Source organism: Nerophis lumbriciformis, linkage group LG13 (genome assembly GCF_033978685.3).
Source record: "Nerophis lumbriciformis linkage group LG13, RoL_Nlum_v2.1, whole genome shotgun sequence".
NCBI classification, from domain to species: domain Eukaryota; kingdom Metazoa; phylum Chordata; class Actinopteri; order Syngnathiformes; family Syngnathidae; genus Nerophis; species Nerophis lumbriciformis.
Window position 1 is genome coordinate 23,042,921 of NC_084560.2, and position 16,337 is coordinate 23,059,257.

The window sequence follows — 16,337 nt, forward strand, 5'->3', positions numbered from 1 at the left end:
CAACAAAATATACATTTTTGGGTTATTTATTAACCAAATTTGCAAAATATTCCACCAAAAATATTTTTCTTAGTGGAATATTTGATGTGAAGTAATCGGAACCTTGGACGGGTCAATAATTCATAATAACATTGATTTTGATTCAATATTATGTTTTGAGCAATGACAGTTTGAAAGAAAAAAAAAACAGCTTTGTTTTATTAGTCAACATTGCAACTTTTTCTAAATTACATTTAACCTTTAAGCTTTTTTATTTCACTTTTGTTATGTTTTTGTTTATTTTAATAGTATTTTCAGAATGTGCCATGGCCCTTTAAAACGTAATGTTTTTGTAATTTAAAATATAATAAACACTAATTCCTCTATTGTTGGGATACTTTAGTTTTGGGGAATACTACAAATTTGGATATCGATCCAATACCAAACTTAATTGCCCATACCAATGCTCTTACTTAAAACTTTCAGCATCATTAAATGATAGAATTTTTCATCACAACTGTAATTGGACTAATACACAGAATGGCAGTGTAACAATATACATTCAAATTATTTCTTTGTTCTCTTGTATTACACGTAACATTTCTTAGAAATTAAATTATAAAAAATAACTAAATAAAAGCAAAAACGATTGTTGACTTTTATTTCCTGACAAAAACGAATAAAAGTAAGTTTTGATATCGTAAAAAATATAAATCTGATCACTTTAGTATTGATACCATAGTGACACTATACTCTGTATCATTACTGTTGCTATTTGTATGGATCAGCCCACCCCTGTTTACATTCAAAGCTATGTTTTTTTTTTGTATCTCCCTCCAGTTTGTAGTGTACCATGTTGAGCTATTCCTTGTTCTCCAGTGATAGTGATACATGTCATTCTTGTAAGAAACATGCTTTATTTGCCAGTATAGTGATTTAGAAGCAGCTGTATACTTTGGAAGGACACAAGATAGTATTGAGACATCTATTGTCAGACAAATGTATCGAATTTATATAATTTTTATCATCCAACTTTACTCAAAAGCAGTGATTCTTAAGCTTTTTTTGAACCCGGACCCTCTCAAATATTAACACTTAATTAGTAACTTCTATGACTTTAGCTCCTGACTTCTTCTTTTTGTTAGATATTGTCATTACTGCCACAAGTGGTGGAAAAGTGTATTACAACTCAGTGCTGCTGCGGCCTATACGGACCACAGCTGAGGAACACATTTTTGGCGGCCCTCTTGGGGGTGCTCGTGGCCTAATGGGGCCTTTGAGGTTTAATTTCTATGGGATTGTCCCCTGAGAATGTGAGGGGTATCGTCACTTTTGTGATATACTGTTGTGTCCATCCTGGCACTGTTCTCATGTGCTCTGTAGTGTTAATAAATCTAGGTTCTTCAGTGAATGGGACTCAGGGCACTCGGATGTTGTCATCTGTGTCTAATTGGACCATCAGTTCCTGCACTGCACCTCACATGTGTGCGCCATTTATACGAGCAGGCTGTCTGAGGCAGCCTTATTATAGAGAAACGCATCAGGCAAATCTGTGTGCAGCAGCTGTGGCCTCTGTCTCCTGTGGCTGGAATGTCTGAAGCTTGCCCCTCCCCAACTCTGTGTGAAATCAGACAGGGAAAAGGAGGTTTTCTAAATAGCTAATAAATCCCACGTTTACATCAAATAGTCCAGTCCAGATCAGTGGGCGTGGGTACGATTCACAAATAGCATGATCTCATAGGAACACAACAGCATATACAGTCGTGGTCAAAAGTTTACATACACTTGTAAAGAACATAATGTCATGACTGTCTTGAGTTTCCAATAATTTCCACAACTCTTATTTTTTTGTGATAGAGTGATTGGAGCACATACTTGTTGGTCACAAAAAGCATTCATGAAGTTTGTGTGGTAATCTGAAATTTCCCTGTTCATTTCTGTTGTTGTTTGCACACAATGTTCACTCTCTCTCTCATCCTCAGTATGGAGTGCAGCTGGTGCGAGGCAGCAGCACACACCTGACATTGATTAGGGGCAGCCTATTTAACCTGGCTGCTGACGGCCTGTGAGCGCCGGAACTTTGTCGACTGCTTCCTTCAGGCACATTTGTATTTTGACTCGCCAGCGGACTCACTAGTTCGTCTTGTGAAACATCTCAGGTTTGCTTGTATTTTTCCTAGCCTTGTCTAGCGCTTTTATTTTGTACTTTGTTTTTTCAGTATTACTTCTTTCATGAAGTATATCTCCTAGCCTTGTCTAGCGCTTTTGTTTTTTTGTAGGTAATTTATATTGGTAGTTTTTACATGGTGTGTGTTTGCCACCATCGCCTTTGTTTTTGCTATTGTGTGCTACCTCTTGAATAAAGAGAAAGACTATTGACAGCACACTAAAACGTCTCTGCATCCTTGGGATCCACCACACCAGATCGTTACAGAAAGTTCCGGCCAAACTATGGAACCCGCAGAGACAGATGCCTGGAAAAGAGCATTACAAGGCCAGGCTCAACGGATCAACCAGCAGGGGGACCAGCTAGACCACCTGAGCCGAGGTCTACAGGGACTGTCGGAGCATCAAGACACCATGTTGGAGCGAGTCAACATGCTGCTAGCCTCCGTTGTACCCACCTCGACCACCGTGCCTGACCAGACATCCACCCAGCCTACACAACCCGCAAGTACCAGCAACATACGGTTATCCCGACCCGAACGTTTTTCCGGAGAAAAGGAAGACGTAAGACAATTCCTGACTCAGTGTGAACTACATTTCGAGCTAAACGCTTCCGCTTTCACCTACCTAAGGTAGCGTTTGTTATCTCCCACCTGTCTGGCCGTGCGGGCACCTTGGCGACTGCTGAATGGAACCGTCAGACCACCTCCAGCTACACATATGCAAACTTTTCCAAAGCCTTGAAGCAAATCTTCCAACGACGACTCCCAGGTAGAGAGGCAGCGAGATCCCTTTTCCGGCTACAACAGGGTTCACGACGGGTCGCAGATTACGCGATCAAGTTCCGCACCATGGCCGCCGACTGTGACTGGGGTCCCTCGGCGCTGTTGGACGCCTTCTTCCTGGGTCTCGCGGACGAGATTCGTCACATGATGATCCCGCTGTCACTCCCGACGAACCTGGATGATCTCATCGAACTGGCGGTGCAAATCGACTTCCGCCTATTAGAGGAGAGGAGGGATCGACGAGGGAGACACGCCCCACCTAGCAGCCAATCAGCGCCTTCTAGACCTGCCATCTGCAAGACTGAGCAACTCGTTCCTGAAGACACCTCTCATCCGGGGCCGATAGATGAGCCGATGCAACTGGGAGGTCGTCGACTCACCACTGCCGAGAGGGAACGCCGTTTTCGCCTCCAACTCTGCCTATACTGTGGGGCCGCTGATCACCTCATCTCCCGCTGCAAGGAACTGCCGTGCCCCGCCGCACGGCCAAGAGTGCGCCCTCACTCACCAGAGGACACGTCCACCAGAGGTCGCCGTTCTCCTTCGTTGGCCGCAGGCAGAATGCAGCTAAAAGGTACTCTTTCTTGGTCTAACCAGCAAATAGACATTTGCGCTCTCATTGACTCATGAGCAGATGATAACTTTTTGGACTTTGAGTTCATGAGACTCCATAAGATTCCAGTTGTAAAACTGTATGTGCCCAAGAGTGTGTATTCTCTAGATGGGCGCCTATTAGCCAGTATAACCCACCAGACCCTCCCGCTCAACCTGCGCTTGTCTGGTAATCATTGTGAGAAAATAATTTTTTTTATCGTGCCATCACGGTCCGCGCCCGTCATTTTGGGGATAACCTGGTTACATAAGCATAACCCGCACATAGACTGGCCTCGTTCGGCCATTATTAATTGGAGTGTGACCTGCCACATACATTGTCTTCGTTCCGCAGCAGGATCCCACACACCGCCACCTACCTACGTTATAGAGAACATAGACTTGACAAACGTGCACACAAACTACCATGACTTAAAAGCGGTGTTTAGCAAGGATAGAGCACTCTCACTTCCCCCCCACCGACCCTACGATTGTGGTATCGATTTGCTAGCCGGCGGCTTTACCATCGACCCGTTTGTACAAGGTGTTTAATACCGAACTCAAAGCACTAGAAGAATACATAAACACATCACGAGCTGCGGGCCTCATTCGCCCTTCGACTGCACCGGTAGCTGCTGGATTTTTTTTTGTCGAAAAGAAGGACAAGTCCCTACGGCCTTGTATAGACTACCGCGCTCTTAATCAGATTACTGTCAAGAATAAGTATCCTCTTCCACTCCTTGATTCTGCTTTTACTCCCTTACAGTCCGCAAAGTTTTTTACTAAACTCGATCTACGTAACGCGTACCATCTAGTTCGCATCCGAGAGGGGGATGAATGGAAGACCGCATTCAACACTCCTCTCGGACATTTTGAGTATTTAGTCATGCCTTTTGGACTTACAAATGCACCTGGTGTTTTTCAGGGCTTCATTAATGACATTTTTCGGGACATGACGGGTCGGTTTCTCTTTGTTTACCTGGACGATATATTAATTTATTCATCAACATTTGACGAACATGTGCAGCAGGTTCGATTAGTCCTTCAACGATTGCTCGAGAATAAACTGTTCGTCAAAGCGGAAAAATGCGAGTTTCACTCATCCTCCATTCCCTTCTTAGGATTTATCATTGAGGAGGGTAGACTCAGACCGGACCCTGCTAAGGTAAAAGCAGTAGTAGATTGGCCCACTCCGGTTTCCAAGAAGCACCTTCAGAGATTCTTGGGCTTCTCTAATTTTTATCGGCGATTTATTCGTAATTTTAGTCGTGTCGCTGAGCCACTTACGAGGCTAACCTCTACTAAGGTTCCGTTTGAATGGACACCCGAAGCCAATTCCGCGTTCTTGAGGCTGAAAAGATTGTTTACTTCGGCTCCTGTTCTTTGTTACCCTGACCGTTCTCTCCAATTTGGTGGACGTTTCTGATTCAGGTGTAGGGGCCGTACTCTCCCAGCAATCTATCTCCGACCAGAAGTTGCACCCCTGTGCTTTCTTCTCTCGTCGCCTATCCCCTGCTGAGAGAAATTATGACATTGGCAACAGGGAGCTCCTGGCGGTCATCTGGGCCCTTCAGGAGTGGAGACATTGGCTGGAAGGGGCGGAGCTACCATTCATCATCTATACGGACCACAAGAACCTGTCCTACTTAAGGACTGCACAGAGACTGAACCCCCGCCAAGCCAGGTGGGCACTATTTCTGACCCGTTTTAATTTTATCATCACTTTCCGACCTGGTTCTCAGAATGGGAAGCCCGATGCCCTGTCCCGTCTCTACTCTTCGTCCTTTGAGAATTCTTCACAGGAACCAATTGTTCCTCATACCCACATCATTGGGGGACTCCAGTGGGACATCGAGCGGCAAGTCTTGGAGGCCCTGAAGTCGGACACATCTCCTCGGGGCTGTCCACCAGGTCGGTTATTTGTGGTTCCTCGGCTCCGTTCCAACGTTCTGGATTGGGCACATGGGTCGAAGATCGCTTGCCATCCAGGTATTCGTCGCACCAGTTTTGTCCTCTCCCAGCGTTTTTGGTGGCCATCCATTCTTGCAGATACGAAGGCGTTTGTGGCAGCATGTCAAATCTGCGCCCGGAACAAGGCATCCCACCAGGCTCCAGCAGGACTGTTACACCCATTACCCATCCCCTCCCGCCCGTGGTCACACATAGCTGTGGACTTTGTCACAGGACTGCCCCCTTCCGAGGGAAATGACACTGTCTTGACCATTGTGGACCGGTTCTCGAAGATGGCCCACTTCGTCGCCCTCCCCAAGCTGCCTTCAGCTCTGGAAACAGCCCAACTATTAGTGCTCCATGCTTTCCGGCTGCACGGCATCCCCACTGATGTGGTATCCGACAGAGGGCCACAGTTTTCCTCAGCTGTCTGGAGGGCATTCTGCAAGTCTCTGGGGGCCTCCCCTAGCCTATTCTCCGGCTACCACCCTCAGAACAATGGACAGACCGAGCGGACCAACCAAGACCTGGAGGCGGCCATCAGGTGCACTTGTCATCAGCAACCCTCAACCTGGTCTGAGAATCTCCCATGGATCGAATACGCTCACAATTCCCTCATTAGCTCCGCCACTGGCCTGTCTCCATTTCACGTCGCCTATGGTTTCCAACCCCCAGTTTTTTCTTCTACCCAACCCAATGCTGACGTTCCATCCGTAACGGCACACCTGCGCCGGGCTCATCAGGCTTGGCGTAACACCAGGGCGGCGTTAAGAAGAACATCGGCCAGGAACCAACTCTTAGCCAACCGCCATCGCACACCAGCCCCACACTACCAGTTGGGACAGAAGGTCTGGTTATCGTCCCGGGACCTACCATTGGCCACCGACTCTAGGAAACTGGCTCCCAGGTTCATTGGACCATACCCCATTGTCAAGATCATCAATCGTGTTGCAGTCAGGCTCCATCTCCCAACATCTCTCAAGTGCCATCCTGTTTTTCACGTATCCCGCATCAAGCCTGTCGCATCCAGCCCGCTCAGTCCTCCTGAGGTACCGCCTCCTCCACCCAGGCTGGTTGAAGGTCACCCAGCATTTACAGTAAACACCATCTTAGATGTAAGAAGAAGGGGCAGGGGTTTCCAATACCTGGTAGACTGGGAGGGGTACGGCCCGGAGGAGCGGTCATGGATTTCTAGATCGCTTATAATTGACAAGGACTTGATCAAGGAATTTTACGTTCGATTTCCAGACAAACCAGGTAGGCCGCCAGGAGGCGTCCGTTGAGGGGGGGTACTGTGGTAATCTGAAATTTCCCTGTTCATTTCTGTTGTTGTTTGCACACAATGTTCACTCTCTCTCTCATCCTCAGTATGGAGTGCAGCTGGTGCGAGGCAGCAGCACACACCTGACATTGATTAGGGGCAGCCTATTTAACCTGGCTGCTGACGGCCTGTGAGCGCCGGAACTTTGTCGACTGCTTCCTTCAGGCACATTTGTATTTTGACTCGCCAGCGGACTCACTAGTTCGTCTTGTGAAACATCTCAGGTTTGCTTGTATTTTTCCTAGCCTTGTCTAGCGCTTTTATTTTGTACTTTGTTTTTTCAGTATTACTTCTTTCATGAAGTATATCTCCTAGCCTTGTCTAGCGCTTTTGTTTTTTTGTAGGTAATTTATATTGGTAGTTTTTACATGGTGTGTGTTTGCCACCATCGCCTTTGTTTTTGCTATTGTGTGCTACCTCTTGAATAAAGAGAAAGACTATTGACAGCACACTAAAACGTCTCTGCATCCTTGGGATCCACCACACCAGATCGTTACAGTTTGGTTCTTTTATGAATTTATTATGGGTCTACTGAAAATGTGACCAAATCTGCTGGGTCAAAAGTATACATACAGCAATGTTAATATTTGGTTACATGTCCCTTGGCAAGTTTCACTGCAATAAAGCGCTTTTGGTAGCCATCCACAAGCTTCTGGCAAGCTTCTGGTTGAATTTTTGACCACTCCTCTTGACAAAATTGGTGCAGTTCAGCTAAATGTGTTGGTTTTCTGACATGGACTTGTTTCTTCAGCATTGTCCACACGTTTAAGTCAGGACTTTGGGTGGGCCATTCTAAAACCTTCATTCTAACCTGATTTAGCCATTCCTTTACCACTTTTGACGTGTGCTTGGGGTCATTGTCCTGTTGGAACACCCAACTGCGCCCAAGACCCAACCCAAGGCTGATGATTTTAGGTTGTTCTAAAGAATTTGGAGGTAATCCTCCTTTTTCATTGTCCCATTTACTCCTTGTAAAGCACCAGTTCCATTGGCAGCAAAACAGGCCCAGAGCATAATACTACCACCACCATGCTTGACGGTAGGTGTGGTTTTCCTGGGATTAAAGGCCTCACCTTTTCTTCTCCAAACATATTGCTGGGTATTGTGGCCAAACAGCTCAATTTTTGTTTCATCTGACCACAGAACTTTCCTCCAGAAGGTCTTATCTTTGTCCATGTGATACCTTCCCAAAGTCCTGACTTAAACGTGTGGACAATGCTGAAGAAACAAGTCCATGTCAGAAAACCAACAAATTTAGCTGAACTGCACCAATTTTTTCAAGAGGAGTGGCCAACAATTCAACCAGAAGCTTGCCAGAAGCTTGTGGATGGCTACCAAAAGCACCTTATTGCAGTGAAACTTGCAAAGGGATATGTAACCAAATATTAACATTGCTGTATGTATACTTTTGACTCAGCGGATTTGGTCACATTTTCAGTAGTCCCATAATAAATTCATAAAAGAACCAAACTTCATGAATTTTTTTTGTGACCAACAAGTATGTGCTCCAATCACTCTATCACAAAAAATAAGATATTGTAGAAATTATTGGAAACTCGAGACAGCCATGACATTATGTTCTTTACAATTGTATCTAAACTTTTGACCACAACTCTATATCTGCAATCAATTAAATGCAACTCACTGCTTGCTAGGATCTGTATACAAACAGTCTGAAACCATCTTTGCCTTAATTCATGGTATTTGTTTTTATTTGTACAGTGCATCTAAAAATATTCACAGCGCTTCACTTTTCCCATGTTTTGTTGTTTCAGCCTTTTTCCAAAATAGAATAAATTCATTTTATCGTCAAGTTTCACAGACAATACACCATAATGACAAGGTGAACATTTTTATTTTTATTTTTGGTTTTTATAATTTATTAAAAATAAATAACTAAAACAATCACAAGTATTCACATCCTTTGCTTAATACTTTGTTGATGGACCTTTTGCAGCAATTACAGCCTCAAGTCTTTGTGAATATGATTGGCACATCTATCTTTGGCCAGTTTTGCCCATTCCTCTTTGCAAGACCTCTCAAGCTCCATCAGATAGAATGGGAAGTGATGGTTTTCATCCAGGGTGTCTCTGTACATTGCTACATTCATATTTCCTTCTATCCTAAGTATTCTCCCAGTTCCTGCCGCTGAAAACATCCCCACAGCACTGTAGGGATGGTATTGGCTTGGTGATGAGCGGTGCCTAAACATGATGCCTGGCATTTACGCCAAATAGTTCAATCTTTGTCTCATCAAACTAGAGAATTTTGTTTCTCATAGTCTGAGAGTTTTTCAGGTGCAAACTTTTTCTAAGAAATGGCTTTCCTGCCTGATTGGTGGATTGTTGTAGAGATGGTTGTCCTCCTGGAAGAATCACAATCAAAAGTACTTTAATTATCCCCGAGGGGAAATTAAACATTTCAGCGCAATCCCATTCATGATCAGGTGAGAAACAGGTAAACGCTGGGGTATGGGGGGTGGGTGAGAGAAAAAAAAATCAGTCTAAACCTGGGCCAAGGGGGAAAAAAAACTCATAGCCATGGCACACAAACATGTGTGTAAGAGGGAAACATCAAAGAAGACAAAGGACATTAAATACATTAAAAGAGCAGAGCTGATGCAACCAGCTGCCACTTCTACACACAGCCACAGAAGTCAAACAACAACAACAACAAAATCAACCAATAATGTACATTGCGCACACACGATTGCACCATGCATAGACAAGCAACCAAACAAAAACATAATTTCAACACCCAAACACACTGTGGTGGCCTCTGCGGTGTTTCACGCCATCGTCTGCTGGGGTGGGGGGAGCATGGCCAGAAACAGGAGCAGACCCGACAAAGCAACCAAGAGAGCCGAAAGTTTCCTATTCACAGAGGAATGCTGTACCTTTGCAAGAGTGACCATCGTTGTTTTGGTTACCTCCCTGACTAAAGTAAGATGAATGCAGCAATGTACGGAGACATTCTGGATGAAAACCAACAGGTTCCCATCCAACCTGATGGAGCTTGAGAGGTGCTGCAAAGAGGAGCGGGCCATACTGCCCTAAGATCGGTGTGCCAAGCTTGTGGCATTGTAATTAAAACTACTTGAGGCTGTAATTGCTGCCAAAGATGCATCAACAAAGTATTGAGCAAAATATGTGAATACTAATATATTAGTGTTTTCTTAGATTTTAATTTTTAATACATTTCTAAAAAAAAAAAGTGTGGAAAAAGTGTGAATACTTTCCGGATGCACTGTATTGTTATTTTTGTTCCCATTTAAGTTTTCAGCCTCTCTTCTTATCCTGCTGCTGTTGGTGCACTTTTTTTTGCTGTCCCTCCATGTCCTCTTAGATAAAATTATTCTATTCAATGTGATAAATACAGAAGTCCCTCCTTCACTTATTAATGTGACAGATGCATTCAATGCCTATTAGGTTTCTCATTTTTTCACAGTTCTGTCTTAAAATGGATTAGAGCTGAACTGAAACAAGACTAAGTCCCAGGCAGTGTCAACAACGCTGTGGATAGTTATTGAATGTTTCAAATTACATTGCATTGCTTATCTATTACTTTTTTGGACTCATATTGAGCTTGTTAAACTAGAAACATGTTGCTAAAAAGCTTAAAAAACACTTAAGAAGCACAACAAATAGCACAGTAACTAACAGCAGCTCACTGCTGAATGAATAAGCGGTGAGCTTCGTAAGTCGATCAGGCTGCCGAGTAGGGATGTGTTTCCAGACACAAAATGACTGCTCTGCAGCCACACAATAAATAGTTGGATGAAACGTTTGTAAACAGAGAAAAGTTTTGTACACCAAAGTATTTGTGTTTAGTCCGCGGTTTGTAAATCGGAAAGTTCCTACTATAAGTGGTTTGTAAATCGAGATTCCATGTGCATTCATTCATAGTCAGTGTTAGTAACTATAAACTTGAGCTTTAAGTTTGAGTTTATTTTGAACATGCATGCATACAACATGATACATCACAATTTCCAGTTTCTCTATTCAACATGTTCGAAAAGGAGTAGGAAGAAGCAGAGCTTATTTAATCCTACCCCCTTTTCCTTTACATAGCAGTTGCTGAACCTATTGTTCATTTCCTGTTTTCAATGTATTCACAATATACTCCATAAGTAATAACAATAAAAATAAATAAATACTAATTGGTCAAGTAAGTTGTATTTCATATTGTGAGATGAGTAAGATTATCTTGAAAATGAATGGATGGATGAAATAAATTCAGAATGTTTTTAATGGTTCTTCTTCTTTGTACTTTGTAAACTAAGTTTGAATAGTTTCTTGAAGGGGATCATATTAGTACATTGTTTGATTTATTTGCTTAATCCATTCCATAATTTAATTCCACATACTGATATACTGAAGGTCTTAAGTGTTGTCCGTGCGTACAAATGTTTTAAATTATATTTTTCTCTAAGATTATATTTCTCCTCTTTTGTTGAGAAGAATTGTTGTATATTCTTGGGTGGCAGATTATGGTTTGCTTTGTGTATAATTTTAGCTGTTTGCAAATTCACTATGTCGTGGAGTTTCAGTATTTTTGATTCAATGAATAAAGGGTTTGTATGTTCTCTATATCCAACATTATGTATTATTCTAACTGATCTTTTTTGTAATGCCGTTAATCAAGGAAGTGTACTTTTGTAGTTATTTCCCTATATTTCTCCACAATAACTCAGATTTGGTAACACTAGTGAGCAGTAGAAAATATGGAGTAATTTTTGGTCTAGAACTTTGCTAAATAGCTATCATTTGCTAACAATGCACAAAGCTAAAGTGCATTCTAAAAGGCATGAGAAGGCGGGATATCATGCTTAAAACACAAGGGAAAGTTTGCGCCCTCTTAGCATCCACGTAAAGGTTGCAAACAAACCCCTTTTAAGTGAAACATACTGTACTTACGTTCGTGACAAATACACAGAACTAACAAATGCATGCTAAAAATACCAGACCCTTTTGCAATGCTTGATGGGAAAGGGGCTTTCATGACTCCATTATTTATGTATACTTCATGGTGAAATCTTACATTTCAATCTATTCATAGCTGTTGAAAGACCATTTTTTTATACGTTCTCTCAACTTTGTTTTAGTTGAGGCCACTGACTGAGTAACATATACAGCTAATGAGACACTGCATGCTTCTGAGGAGACAGCTTTGTTGCTAGGCAGCAGTACCCTCAGTACCATTATTTCTTATCCCAGAAGGGTTATCAGAGAGTTTTCTGACCCAAAATCCAAACTTTTCAACTGCAGTGGGCTTCAATGTCTGCTGTTTTTTTCTCGCCACAAATAAAGAGACAGATGCGTACCCTGGAACAAAATGCAGACCTCCTCTGTTTTCTTTTATGCGGTCACTCATTCCTTTTCCTCATTCACTTCACAATTAACTTGCCTGCATGCCTATATCCTTCACGTCCTCTTCCGCTGCTGTATTTTTTGCATTTGCTTGCCATCCATGCTTGGTTTTTACGTCTTTTGTTCCTTTTCATCTCATCCTTTCCACATCTCATTGTGTAGGTGTTCCAGTCAACAGCCGCGTCTCCTCCAAAATCCAGCAGCTGCTCAACACTCTGAAAAGGCCCAAGCGGCCGCCCTTGCGAGAGTTCTTTGTCGACGACTTTGAAGAGCTTTTGGATGGTAAGCTCGTCCGGAAGTCATTATGTCAAGCACTCAATTTTATTCACTTGATTTTTCTAGCTTACAGAATGATCAACCGTAAGTTTCAGCTAGTTCTTACTGCTGCAAAGGCACATTTTCATTAGTATATTGTATGTCTTTATTGGATAAACAAAAAGTCAAACTAATTCATGACTTTATTGCTCACACTGTAAGTTGCAGTCATCGCTGTTCCACGTAAGTCATTTAGGTGTCAGTAACACATCCAGCCATCCACCCATTTTCTACCGCTTGTCCCTCTCGGGGTCACAGGGTTGCTGGAGCCTATCACAGCTGCACTCGGGCGGAAGGCGTGAAACACTTTCCATCATGCAATCAGCTACAAGTTGACTTACCTTGCACTCGATGTATTGTTGAGGATGTCAGCTCATCATGTTTGAAGTGTTTTTTCCTGCATTTTCTGGTCACAGGAAGTGAGCAATGTCGCCTAAAAGGCATTAATAAATGACTTTTTTAAAAATTAATAAATATTTTACCGCGATTTATCATACCATTTACCGTTACATTCCTAACATATATATATATATATATATATATATATATATATATATATATATATATATATATATATATATATATAATCCATCCATCCATCCATCCATTATTGATTGCCCTCTCAACGGGGGGTGCTTACAAACATCAGTTGTCTACCAATCTAAGGTAACACGCAAGGACATTAACACATCCGACACATATGTAGGATTAACTGAGGGAGAGTTCAAAACCAGAAGGAACAATCACAGGGAGAGTTCAAAACCAGATGGAACAATCACAAGGCTATGTTCAGGAACCAAAACCTGCGGAATACCACAGAACTCAGCAAACACATTTGGGACCTCAAAGACAATAATGTTGAATATTCAATAACATGGCAAATTCTTGCATCCAGCACACCTTACAATAGTGGTAATAAAAGATGCAACCTATGCTTGAAAGAAAAACTGTTTATTATTTACCGTCCAGACCTGTCATCCCTCAACAAGCGCAGCGAAATTGTAACAGCATGCCGCCACAGACGGAAACACCTCCTAGGTAACACATGAGCCAATCACCACGCCCCTACACCAGCCTGTACCCACCCACTCTGTGCCCTATATAATCCATGGTATGTGAATGCTCCCATTAAAATCTCCTGATGATTGAGGGAACCCCCCCTCATGAAACAGGCCTGTAGAGATGAAATAGTCTTGTGATTTTTTACCCCACACATACATATATGTATATATATATATATATATATATATGTAGATATATATATATGTAGATATATATGTATATATATATGTAGATATATATGTATATATATGTGTAGATATATATATATATATATATATATATATATATATATATATATATATATATATATATATATATATATATATATATATGTGTAGATATATATATGTAATAATATATGTATATATATATATGTGTAGATATATGTATGTATATGTAGATATAGATATATAGCCTATACATAAGAGTGTCTGTCTGCGTTGAGGTGGCGACTTGTCCAGGGTGTAGCTGGGATAGGCTCCAGCACCCACGCGACTCGGAAAGGGACAAGCAGTAGAAAATGGATAGATAGATGGATATTAGGAGTATGTGAAAGTTAGACTCTTGCCTTGTTTACTTCCTTGACGACCTCCTGAACGTTTTGTAATCAAGCAGCTAAAATGCGCCAAACATAGGTAAGTGTATAGAGAGTATTTTGCGTTGTTTCCATCATGCATTGTAATGATTTAAATGAGTGTAACTTTGAATTTTTGATGGTGTGTGGACGTTTTTTTTATATTATCTACAAAGTTCAGTTGTGTTATGTGTGACAATGTGTGTTGACATTTCGTGTTGGTTGCAATGTTTTTCGCGCCAAGACTAGGGAAGGTTGTTTGGATTAGGTCATATAAGTGAATGCTGTTCTTTGTTCACTTCAAAGAACATTTTTGGTCATTGATCTAAAATACCTATGCTTTCCATATTAAAGGCAGCAAAGTTGCAGCATTAAGTTTGTTAGATATGTAAAATTAATTTGAAATCACCCCGCGGGCCAACTTTTTTTTTATTAAACTCATAATGTATCGAGGGACAAATTGAAGACGTCGGCGGGCCGCACTTGGTCCCGCGGTAAGTGGTTTGGACACCTTGGTCTAGATTACTTCATTGTCTAAATTCTCATTATTGACCATTTATATGCGCAAGTGCTGAAAAACTTTATACATATATTCAAAGACACATATTTTTGTTATTTGTATTAACATGTCATCTTTTTTTCTGATGTTTTATGCTTTTTTGCTTTGTTTTTCCATTTTTTAAAATGTATTTATTAATTTTTGTTACATTGCAACTCACAATTACCGCTAGTCAAAGGCGAGGCTGCACGGTTGTCAAGACGTTCTGCACACTTTCACACCTCTCCTTGTCATGGCCCTGAGCTTGTGGAGGTGCCCTTCCATGTTTAGGTCTCTGGAGTAAATGCAAACTCTTCTGGTTTTTCACTTTCAGGGATTTGTGTACCGTGTGGGAATTCAGTATGGGAAATTTGATTTATAGATACATTTACCGTTACAGCCCTTGTATCTAGAGAAGTCTTCGTACCCGCGAAATTGGCAACTCTAATCCCTCTTGCTATGTCTTGTTATTCCCTGGCAAGCCAGGTGCGTATGGAGTTAAGAGACGGTGTTACATGCATACTTCCACACAACAGGTAGCGCCAGAACTATCAGTATCGCAGTGTCAACTGTGGCCTCACGCGTCTTTGTGGAAGAGATGCTTTCGCTAGACATGTCCTTGCCTCTATAAATACAATATGTCCGATGGGGAGAGTTTTTTTCCACCTTGTCTGACGTCAGCGCTCTACTGAGTGCCGTTCTGCACCCAATCCTAAGTCTTACAAATAAACGATGCAAGCATGCTTTAAGATCGGCAATTGTTGCGATGTTCTGTCTCCTGTATGGAGGGAGGAAAGACCACCAGGTGTGCTAAGGGAGTGTTATGGGCAAGCTAAGCCAAAGAAACAGACACACATTGTGGACCAGCCGTTTTTCCCCTCTTAAAATTCCTCCATTCCTCAGCAGCCTATCGTGGCTTTTGGGTGGTACCCTTGCTGGGCTGAATAAATAGTGTGTGAATGAAAACACAGCAGGATTAGTAACACCTCAGCAGGTAATTGTAAAGCTTTCCTGACTGAGGTCTGTGTGGTGTATATGCAGAGAAACCTGGCAGACTCACTTGAGGGTTTGAAGGAGAATATTTATGTGAAGAAAAGTTACAGAGGCAGAAATAATACAATGTTAAGGACATTGCTATGTTTTTTCTTCCATCACCACTATCTCACCATCTCGCAATCCCCTCCTGAGCATCCCTGAGAGAGTGAGATGTATAAATCACTGACTTACCACCACCTTGTAAAGCACTCTTGCAAAATTGCTGCACAGAGTGATGGGGCAGGTAGGCTGTTGGTGGTGCTGAGGATGTTGTGTTGCTGTCGCCCCCTTGTGGTTGAGGGTATACTTGTGTTCTTCTCTCAGTACCTGTCCCATTAATTTTTTTACGACTATGTTATACAAACCCCAAAACCAGTGAAGTTGGCACGTTGTGTAAATGGTAAATAAAAACAGAATACAATGGTTTGCAAATCCTCTTCAACCTATATTCAACTGAATAGACTGCATTGACACGATACTTACCGTTCGAACTGGAAAACGTTATTTTTTTCAAATATTAGCTCATTTGGAATTTGATGCCTGCAACATGTTTAAAAAAAGCTGGCACAAGTAGCAAAAAAGACTGAGAAGGTTGAGGAATGCTCATCAAACACTTATTTGGGACATCCCACGGGTGAACAGGCTAATTGGG

General features: G+C 42.1%; 1 protein-coding gene across 6 annotated transcripts in view; it reads left to right on the plus strand.

Annotated features, from left to right (window-relative positions):
- dip2a (disco-interacting protein 2 homolog A) overlaps positions 1–16,337 on the plus strand; it is a 256,191-nt gene that overhangs the window by 173,330 nt on the left and 66,524 nt on the right. For all 6 annotated transcript variants that reach the window (XM_061971477.2, XM_061971478.2, XM_061971479.2 and 3 more), the window contains one exon: positions 12,324–12,443. In XM_061971477.2, the coding sequence (XP_061827461.1) occupies positions 12,324–12,443 (120 nt within the window). The remainder of the gene's footprint in view (positions 1–12,323; positions 12,444–16,337) is intronic.